Source organism: Lygodium microphyllum, chromosome 23 (genome assembly GCF_053477565.2).
Source record: "Lygodium microphyllum isolate KBCC chromosome 23, Lygodium_microphyllum_v1.1.10, whole genome shotgun sequence".
NCBI classification, from domain to species: Eukaryota; Viridiplantae; Streptophyta; class Polypodiopsida; order Schizaeales; family Lygodiaceae; genus Lygodium; species Lygodium microphyllum.
The window spans coordinates 8,437,280-8,448,152 of record NC_141157.1 but is presented as its reverse complement, the minus strand read 5'-3'; the positions used below and the strand labels follow the sequence as shown (position 1 = coordinate 8,448,152).

Here is a 10,873-nt window from a genome sequence, read left to right as displayed (position 1 = left end):
AAATTCATTTATTTCACAAGTGTAAATGGCTTGAAAGTCATGTTCCAATGTGAGGGAAACTTGATGCCATCCTATAGTGCACGATGCAATTCCACAATTTTGTGCGAGTGTATTATTTCTCTGAAGCCACAAGGTATGAACTTTCTCACCTAGTGCAAGTGTAGTTATCACTCTCTTGTAAGTGCACTAGTAGTTGATGCAACTAGAGTAGGTAAGTGCACTTGCTACAAGCACAAGAAAGTGAGTCCTATAAAGCTGCAATAATGTTGAAGCACTAGTGCATTTCCTAGGATAATTATGCAATGCAGCTGTAGTGCTTATAGGCAACTGGATGACACAAGCATAAGTTATGTGATATCGATGGAAATAGGGCCATTAATGCAAGCCATCTTGCTAATAACTCTCTAGAGTGATGCAAATTAATTCTTAGAATGATCTAACTTCATTAACTTCATGCCATAAAATTTAAAAGATTGGAAGAAATGTGGTTGGCTCCACAAACAAATTGTGAACCTTTTCTAGTTATAGTGTAACTCTATAGGAACAATCATGATAGAGAAATTGTAGTGGCAAATATTTTGAATCAACAAGCAGATCTTACAAAATATTAATGTAATTTTGACTTGATAAGCTCCTTTTGACTTTGAGTTGCACTTCACCATACAAGAATCAATGTAGAAAGAAAAAAATGAAGAGAAAAATCTACTCCATCACCATTTCTTCTTTTCTTCACACTCTTTGACCTATCTCATAGTTGTCATGAGGTTTTAGCATGACCCTTCATGGAAAACATAGCATAATCTACTCTTATTTATGTCTAGCCCACACTCTTTCCACAATATCCATGTCCCAACAATGGAATTGAATGGAGATGGGAAAGGCTATTTGCCTATTAGCTCACAATTTTGTTCATGGACATCATGAGCTATGCTTGTACTTTCACTATAAGCATAATACATAGTACTCTCGAGCATAATGAAAAAAATATTACGTACACAAATCACCTTGTTGATGACACTTTTCTACCATACAATACTCAAAGCTCCAATGGTTGGCTTGATGTACTCCTCAATCACCATGCAACCTCCATGTGTGGATATGGTTGGATTAGAGGAGTCTTAATAAAACATTGCTTTATTTCTCTAAGTATTTTTTCCAAAATTTTTTAGATAACGCTATAAAAGAATGAAATCTCACACACACCTCTACTTAATCCAATTTCTATGCTTCTTATGAGATGATTTTGAAGATCGTTATTAAGTAGTCCTACTATATTTTGGCAAAAAGCTAAGGTTTTACTTAAAAGCTCAACACATTATGAATACATTTAGACTAAGGTAGTTTTGGAATGATAGTTCTTGGCATGAAAATCTACAAGATATTCTATATTTAAAAGAGCTCACAACTCCAATTGTGCAAGCTTCTCTAGCTTCCATCAATAATAAAGAAATCCATAAGTACATCTAAGTGAAGGGAATAGAGGAGCCAAATGAGACTAAACCAGCCGTGCTCACTATCCTTAAAATAGAAGATTGTGCCTATGAAGCCTTGAAGGTACTTTTGCTAACGAATTCCAAAATGCATGCGATCATCTCTCTTGGTGTTCAAAATTTAGATGAATCATAGCTCAATGCTCCTTTACTTTTGATAAAGCATTAAAAATAGCTAGTATAAGGAAACTAAGGAACCCTTGGGTAATTCACTATATGTATACCCTCAATATCGCATGCGTTTAAGACATATCCTTAACAAAACATAATCCTTTTCTATTCAATTTGTAAGTAGCCCCTTTATATGGGATGCTTCTATATGTTAAAAAATGTATAAAATTTGTTTTAAAAAAATCCCTTATGTTGAACCCACGTGATACATACATATATTTTGACTGACCTCCTCGAGAGGAACCCAATGCAATCTTATATCCTCTCCACAAAGCTACAAAAGTAGCCATTAAATAGCCTGCAATAATTTTAAGGAACTCTAGAAATGATTGTTTGGCTAGGGAAAATGAGATTGTGATGTAAGTCACAATGTGTGGGACGTAAGAATGTGTGTGTGTCTCCTATGGACTATTGAGGTAAACTCACTCTCAATGAGTGTGTGATAGATGGGATGGTAGTATAAGTGATTGTGTGCTTGTGAACTAGGACTAGGTGTGTCTAAGAGCGATTTCTATAGAAAAGTGTTTATATATGTGGGGATAGGTGCTCTATGTGCTAGTGACCCAATGTATGGTCTATGTGATGTGCATGTGGGATGTGTATGAGGAAGTGTCCATGAGTGACTTAAATTGTGTGTTCAAGTGCTCTTGTGGTCATTATGTGTAAGAGTAGTGGGTGTAATATTTTGAAATGGTGGTTACGCAATTCCTTGTGCATGAGTGTCCTAACTACGTGTGTGTGCACAAGCCAGATTACAACCCTTTAAACCAATTATTTTAGTATCCTTATTCAACATAGATAGGTCAAAATCATAATTATTCAAAAGCGATACAAGATATGGGTTGCAATAGCCTAAGTCTTCTATTCCCATTACTATATCATTATACTTAGGGTATGGATATGTCTTAGACCTTTAGGGCTTGCTAAGTGGAAGTCACAAGCTATTAAAGCAAATTCCACATTTTTTTGCATTGGATTTCAAATCACCATGGCCCTCTGGGAAGTTACTATATGTATATCCTCTACATCACATGTGTTCAAAGCCTATTTATAAATATCCTTATCTGTGATTTTTCCTCGAATAAAATATAACCCTTTTCTATTCAATCTGTAAATAATATCTTTATATTACATCCTTCTATATGTAAAAAATATATAAAGATTGTATTTTAAAAATACATTATTTTGAACTCACGTGATGCACATATATATTCATGAGTAACTTACCTGAGCTATGGCCTCTCCCATTAGCCAATTTGATGCCAAAAATCAATCTACTACTAATATATGATTAAGGTATAGAAATAACATGAAGATAAGTGTTAAAGAGCTGCCAACTACCATGCTTTATGGTGGAATTGGCATAGACCTTTCTTTACATATATGTGCTCCCTATCTACTCATACATGGCCACTTTTGTGGGGTGGATCATATACTTAGGTAGATGACCAACCATCTTCAATAAAATTTTCCTCCTTAACTATTTCTTTTAGTATCTACTTGGCCCAACTAAACTTTTTCTACTTACTTTGTTTATCTTTCTCTATATTCATGAATTCATAGTACAAATTGGCCTATCCTTTTGTAAAACTCCTGATAAAATTCTCTTTCTTAAGTTTGGATTTGAATCATGACTTCTCAGGATGGAAAGGATGATCAAACATCCATCATTTATACAGTTAACAAGAACTTTAACATGCAAACAAAGTTAGATCCAATTTCTCATATAAATTGCCCACCTCCTCCCAATGAGATGGAAGAAGAAGAGGTAGAGGAGGACATCATGAAATTGAAGGTAAAAGCTTTTTCTTTATCCCAACAATAGGGAAATCATGATTATGAACCTTGAAATCCCAACTTCATTTGTAAATTTAGACTTCTTTGATAAAAGGGAAATCTATTAGGAAGTAGCTCAGTCTTTGCAACTAAGAGAATCAACGAGAATTAAACTTTATCATACATCCTTGTTATCAATTAAAGTCTTCATTTTTGTCTCGTTTTAAAGTGCACTCTTTTTAAAGACTATGAATTGATTTGCTCAAAAAGTTAAGAGAAAATATACTCCATCGTTCTTTCCATCTTTTTAAGAAGGCATTCTTAATCTAAATACTAATCAAGGCAAATACAAAATTTACGTTGCATTTTTTGTAAACTATAACCCACATTGACGTTGCATGGTCATGTGCCACAAAGTTGGGTCCAATAGAATAAACTTTAGATCACATTTTTGTAAAAGTTGTTGGAAAGCCATAAAAAATGACGTTAGCCTACTAACCTTGGGATTTCAGCAATGAAGATGTGCTTGATTGTATGCAAGGAAACTTGGTAGGGAGATCGAATTGTGTGGTTGATTTGAAACATGAGAGAAGAACACTTGATCTTATGGATTTGTTGTGGGTTTTGTAACGAATCCTTAATGCTTTTTCGATTGGGTTGGCATGAGGGGGATCCTTGATACCTCATGGTGGGAGGATCAAAGGAAAGAATAGAGTTTTGATTCAAGCCCGTCAAAAATTCACCCCATACAATGAGCTAGAGCTTGATAGAAATGTACTACTAGCACTAACTCCTTTTTATAAAACAGACAATGATGCTTTATCAAAAACGTGTTAGATTGGCTAGGCAAATTGGGTTGGCTGATGAGGTGGCGATCCTGAGTCATGATATTGTCTGGCCTCTCCTCTCTGCGTGTCGTGACTGGTAATCATATCCAGCGTTGAAGCAAGTCTCATCAGGCAATCAAGAAACGATTCACGTTCTTGTTATAAGGATCGATTGATGGTAGGCTTCTGGATCTGGGACCTCAACAGGTGCGGCGTTGTGCGCATAAGATGTGAACAAGTGTGTCCAAGCTGCTTTGGTTTTTAGGAAAAAACAAATAACGGACGGTCGGCGGAGCAACCGAGTGCAAGTCGGCTGAGAACGAGCGATTAGACTGGTACCTTTACGGGCAACGCACTGTCGAGGGCAATAATACGTAAACTCTGTCAGAGAGCCATCAGGACCTCTCTCCCTCACTCTCTCTCTCTCTCGCGCGCGCGCGCATATCAAACATGAGCTGGCTGTGGGGAGGTAGCAGCACCAGCCATCCGGAGGGGTTTGGGTCGTCTTCCACGGGGGAGGAGGTGACACAGGGAATAGATGCATCTCGCCTCACGGCCATTGTCACTGGTAAAGCTCCTTCCTGCTTCAGGCTCCAGTTGGTCAGATAATATTCTCGCTCTGTCCGTCTTTAGCAACGCTTCAAAGTTATTCCTGGTATATAGAGGCTCCTTTGAAGGATGTTGTGGCATTAAAATTGGTGCGATTCCGGGATTAAGGCATCGAGGTGACAGAGTAAATGGTCTCTTCTTTTTTCATTGTAATGCGATAATAGATATATATATATATATTGCGGGTGAAATATTTACATCACCATCGAAAAGGAGGTACACACACTATATCAGCCCCTTAAAGAGCTTCCCAACACTCTTAAGGGTCTCATCCTTTTTGGCCATTCTAGCAAGCAAATGATAAACATTAGCAAAAATGCCATTACATAGATTGCTAGGGGAGACATAGTCAGTTCTAAGCCAATCGAAAATAATATTATTGTGAAGACACTAAAGGAGCAATAGCGCAATGCCCCTTAAGACGTTCCACATTTTCTTTGAAGCCTCATTGAGGTTGCCTCGATTGCCTAGAACTTGTTTCAAGTACACTAAATGATGCAAGTGCAATTTCTCCAAAGCCTTCCTTAAATTTCTCCATAAAGCTTGGACCTATCGGTAGTCCCAAAAGACATGTTTAACAGACTCCTCTTGCAGAATACACATAAGAGGGACACATGCATGAATTTGGAAATTCTATCTTGAGTTGCAAGCTTATTTGTTGAGACCCTCTAGAGCAAGGCATTGATTTTAAAGGATGGTGAGGCGGCCTCCATGCCTTCTTCAAGCACTTCTTCCAAGTTTTAAATCTTTCTCTCCACTCATCCTTCCACCATGATTCCATGGTTCTCAAGAGCAATTTAGCATTCGGCTCTCGGAAATTAGATTTGTCTTTAGCAACAAGAAATTACTTGTCATATGGAAGGAAGTAGGCTATCCCTCCTTAGTTCTAGAAAAGACCTCTTAAAGCCACTCCACTTCCATCCTATTCAATTCAAATTGGGTAGTAGCCTATCTAGGCAATAAAAGGGACATAGATGCATGATCCCAAACATCAAGCCAACAACCCAAACCTTTAAAATTGAATCTTGAAACTCGACTTAGCATTTTGGTGAGTAGGAGAAAATTCATCCTTGTATGCATGAGAGCAAAGCCGAATATTAGTCGCTAGGGAAGCATCCTCCCTCACTCTCTTTATATCTTCCTAGTGAAAGGAGCTACATTGGGCTCTCCAAGGCATCGCCAATTGTTGGGTGGCCTTGGAGTGCTGCAATGTAACAATGAGGGGAGCAAAGAGAATATCAAACCATTTAACATTTGGCCAAATCTTGCCAGCTATATCAAGGCATTAGATAACTAACTAGTAATCAAGATGGCCCAAAGTTGATCGTCTTGAATTCTCTTCAGAAGATTGAGAGTGAGTCTTTGTGTCTACTCCATGAGAGGCTCCAGGCCAAGTACTAAGCAACATAGAATTGATGGGCTCAAAGATCAACTAAGAGCTAAGATTAGTGCTAAGCTTCCCTTCATAGTGGATTTTGCTAGTAGATTCGTGCTTGTCAAGAATGCCCTTTTACCCGAACTGGCTGAGTGTGTTATGACTAAGGTTCTCTTCTTTTTCTTTGTGGTGGTAAATTTATTAATATGTTGTATTAAGTCAGGCAAATGAGAGAATAGATAATTATAATTGTTTTTATCCTAGGAAACTTAACCCATAGCTTTTGTACATAGGCTAAGTAGACAAAAAAAATGAGGGAATTTTGTCCATTTGTATTGACAAACATTAACAATATATTACTAATACCCTCTTGCAGATGCAAATACTTCAACATATTGAGGATTACTAATAAAAAAGGGTTAAAAAGCATCTTTGATTTATTTATTGAATCTCTATGATGAGAGGTCCACACAAGGAAGCCTCAAAAGCAATACTTGATTAATGATTAAAAAGATAATGGACATGTATTTCATACGATTTTATATACCCCTATTCTCTACAACTAAGTCCTATGTTTTATTACAAGCCTACCTGGCCTGAAGAAGTTTGGTACTCAAAGCTTGGAATGGAAATAAGATTTATAAAGAATATACAAAAGAGCTTATGAGAAAATACATCCGTGCAAATATAGAGGATTGTAATCCGAAGAAAATCCCTCATAAAACATAATGCTAAATGTAGTGAAATATGTACAACTACTATAACTATCTAATTAAGATAGTTAGGAGGAAAAATACCATAATTTGGTATAGACGTCCAAATCCATCAAATGATGTATAATTAGAAAATAGACACCAAATAGAAGTTGGTTCATCAATAAAAGAGGCATTTGGACTAAGTTAGACCAATTAATTTCACGATATAAATTTTTAGGGGAGTGAGCCCTGAAGTGAAAGCATAGAGCATAAGTATGAGCTATGGCGCAAGGGGGATATATATATATATATATATATATATATATATATATATATATATATACGAAAACTCCAACAATCACAATGTGTGACTAGCCTTCCCTATATATATATATATATATATACGAAAACTCCAACAATCACAATGTGTGACTAGCCTTCCCTATATATATATATATATATATATATATATATATATATATATATATATATATATATATATATATATATATACACACACACACACACACGAAAACTCCAACAATCACAATGTGTGACTAGCCTTCCCTTTATATATATATATATATATATATACACACGAAAACTCCAACAATCACAATGTGTGACTAGCCTTTCCTTTATTTAAATATTACTAAAAGAATAAAGAATGAAGTGACAATGTGATGGGTGCCTGCTACCTACAATGTACATGTGTGCATGTATGTAGGTACTGTCAACGTAACTAATACACGGGCTGCTTAGCACATGCACCTTTACTCCTAATAATTTTCCACTTAAAGGTGAATGTGCCCCTACTGAGAAGAGAACAAGAAAAAAGTGACAAAGTACAAATGTACATAAGTACAACAGGATGAGGAAAGACGTTATCTCATCCAATGCCCATCAACTTCTTAAGAAAGGCAAAATGCTTCACTAAGAGACTTTTGGTGAGGATATTTGCAAGATTTTTGATCGTTGAGATCTTGACAAGCTCAATATATTTGTCCTCAACGGTCTCTTTGATGAAGTGGTAACACACCTCAATGTGTTTTGTCTTCACATGGAAGACCCTTGGCCAATCGAATGCCACTCATTTGCCACCAAACAACCTAACTAAAGAGCCTCCTTGCAAGCCTCAGTGATTGCAACATACTCAGCCTTTGTAGTAAATAGGGCCGTGCATTTCTGCACCCTGAACATCCAAGAAACAACACCTCCAACAAAGGTGAAGACATAGCTAGAGATGGACTTCTTACTGTCTGCATGTCCTACATAATTGAAGTTAGTATATCCCATGACTCCTGTATCCCTACCACCATAATAGATGCATATAGCTGTTGTGCCCTTCAAGTACCTCATGATACCCTTGACAGCATCCCAATGTCATTGGTTAGGTATAGCCATATAGCGTGCCACAACTTCCATTGCAAATGCTATGTTAGGATGAGTGGCTATCATGGCATATATCAAGCTGTCCATTGTGGATGTATAAGGGATCTTGGCCATCTCGGCCTTTTGCTTATCAAATTGCAGACAAATCCTCTTGATTAACCTTCATGTCTGAAGGTAAAGGACATCCAATAGACTTAACATCCTATAGCAATGAAATTGCTCAAGAACCTTTTGAATGTACTCCTTCTGTGGACAAGTAGAGGAGTCTCTTAAGCCATTATGCATAATGCACATCCCAAGAATATGTGAGGCTTGTCCCATGTCCTTCATCTCAAAGCTATTCTTGAGCTAGCCTTTCAAGACATCCAACTCATCGTGAGCACTTCCAACAATTAATATATCATTCACATAGAGGATCAAAATCATAAGGTTGCCATCACGAGCCTTCTTCTTATATAAACATCAATCCATATCACCACAGAAATATCCATGTGAATGCATAAAGGCATCAAACTTGTGATACCATTTTCTAGGTGCCTGCTTAAGGCCATAAAGGCTCTTCCTTAATTTGTACACTAGGTGTTTCTTGCCATGTTCTACAAAGCCCTTAGGTTACTCCATGTAAATCTCATCGTGCATGCTCCCATGAAGAAAAGCCATATTGACATCCATCTGATAAATATCCAAGTCAAGGTGAGCAACCAAAGCCAGTACCAAGTGCAAGGTAGTCATATTCACAATGGAGAAAAGACTTCATCAAAGTCCACACCATGTTCCTACTTGAAGCCCTTGGCAACCAATCTAGCATTGTATCAGGGTACTTTTCAACTTTGTATACCCACTTGCATGGCAAAGCACACTTGCCACTTAGTGGCTATCATCTTTGTGCATGGCCTTATCATAAGTAAGAGGCTCACCAATATTTGTCACCATAACATAATATATAAAGGGCTCAAACCACAAATTGTCGTCTATCTCTAGTAGATCGCCTCAAAGTTGGTGTGGGGTCTATACATCCTGTGGAGCATCGGGGACATGGGCCATTAGGGCATCAACTAGTTATCCAAGCTATCTAGCTATTTATATAGTAGTACGAGGCTTCTCCTAAATGATCACCTTGTGTATCTCAACGATATGCTCGGGTTGCTTATGCATTTTTTTCTCATAGAAAACAAACATAATGACTATGGATAACCTTTCAAGTCTACGAATCCCAGAGGTGATAGCCCATCTCACCTACATCCCCATAACCAAGAAAGATGCATTTCCTAAACTTAGAATCTAGCTTATTGTGCTTGTCCTTGGGTACATGGTAGAAAGCCTCACAACTAAAGATACACAAATGAGTATATGAGGAAGGCTTTTCAAATCATACCTCCTCTACAACCTAATTGTCAAGAGCAATACTATGTGGGGACCAATTTATCAAGTGTACGGCCATAGTAACTACCTCAGCTCAAAAATACTCCAGTTAGTCTACTTGGTTAAGCATAATGCGAACTCGCTCCTAATTTGTCATATTCATGTGCTAAGCCATACCATTCTGGGGTGGGTATACAAGGTGGTCAACTAACGCTTGAATACCCCTCTCATCACAAAACCGCTCGAAGGCTTTAGAGACATACTCATCCCCATTATCTTATCATAGGCATTTTATCCTATACCCAAACTGGTTCTCAACCAAAGCAAGCTAATGCTGAAATGTAGCTAAGACTTTTGATTTTTGCTTAATAGGATATGCCTAGACTTTATGTATATATTCATCAATGATAGTAATGAAATAATTTGTGCCACCTAACAACTTGCAAGGCATGGAACCACGTACATCAGAATGAACAAGAGCCAATCATGGCTCACCCATTCATATCATACCATACTTTTTATGTGTATTATATGTCTGCTTGCCATATAAATAATGATCATAAGACTCAAAGCCCTTATAGTAAAGGGACAAAAGATATTGTAAACGAGTAAGCATTTTCATTCCTTTCAAGGACATGTGCCCAAGGCGATGATGCCAAAGAGATACACGTGGCACTGCATCAACTACCAAAATATAATCAACTGACCTGGATACAAGCATTGGACTTAGTACCACATGAAATGACAATATTTCCACCGGTAATCTTCCATGAGAAATCACCAAAAGAAACTACATAATCTGCATAATCGAAAGTGCCAGTAGAGATAAGGATTTTTGTGAGAGCTAGTCCATGACGTATATCATGAAGAGTAAACATACAACCTGAACCAAACTACAACTATATATCACCAGTACCAACTATCTCCCTTGCTAGGTCATTACCTAAACGGATAGATCACGTCAAACTACAATAGGAGTAAAACCACTCTCTACGAGGGGTTACATGAAAAGAAGCCCCTGAATCTATCAACTAACACTGAGTATATCCTAACAAAGCATCAGTCAGTTGTGAAGTATCGATAGAAAAAGCTACAAGTATGAAATCATCATCAAAATCAGTATGCACAACATTAATTTTTTCAATCTTAACATTGAACTGGCTAGGGACAATGTTG

The 10,873-nt window shown here is 37.3% G+C and overlaps 1 protein-coding gene across 1 annotated transcript in view; it reads left to right on the top strand.

The window, feature by feature from the left end:
- The first annotated feature begins 4,682 nt into the window (after window positions 1–4,682).
- Window positions 4,683–10,873, top strand: part of LOC148015856 (short-chain dehydrogenase TIC 32 B, chloroplastic-like) — a 154,190-nt gene continuing 147,999 nt past the window's right edge. Inside the window, exon 1 of the mRNA XM_087664827.1 lies at window positions 4,683–4,832. Coding sequence (XP_087520953.1) covers window positions 4,715–4,832 — 118 coding nt within the window. The 5' untranslated portion in view covers window positions 4,683–4,714. The remainder of the gene's footprint in view (window positions 4,833–10,873) is intronic.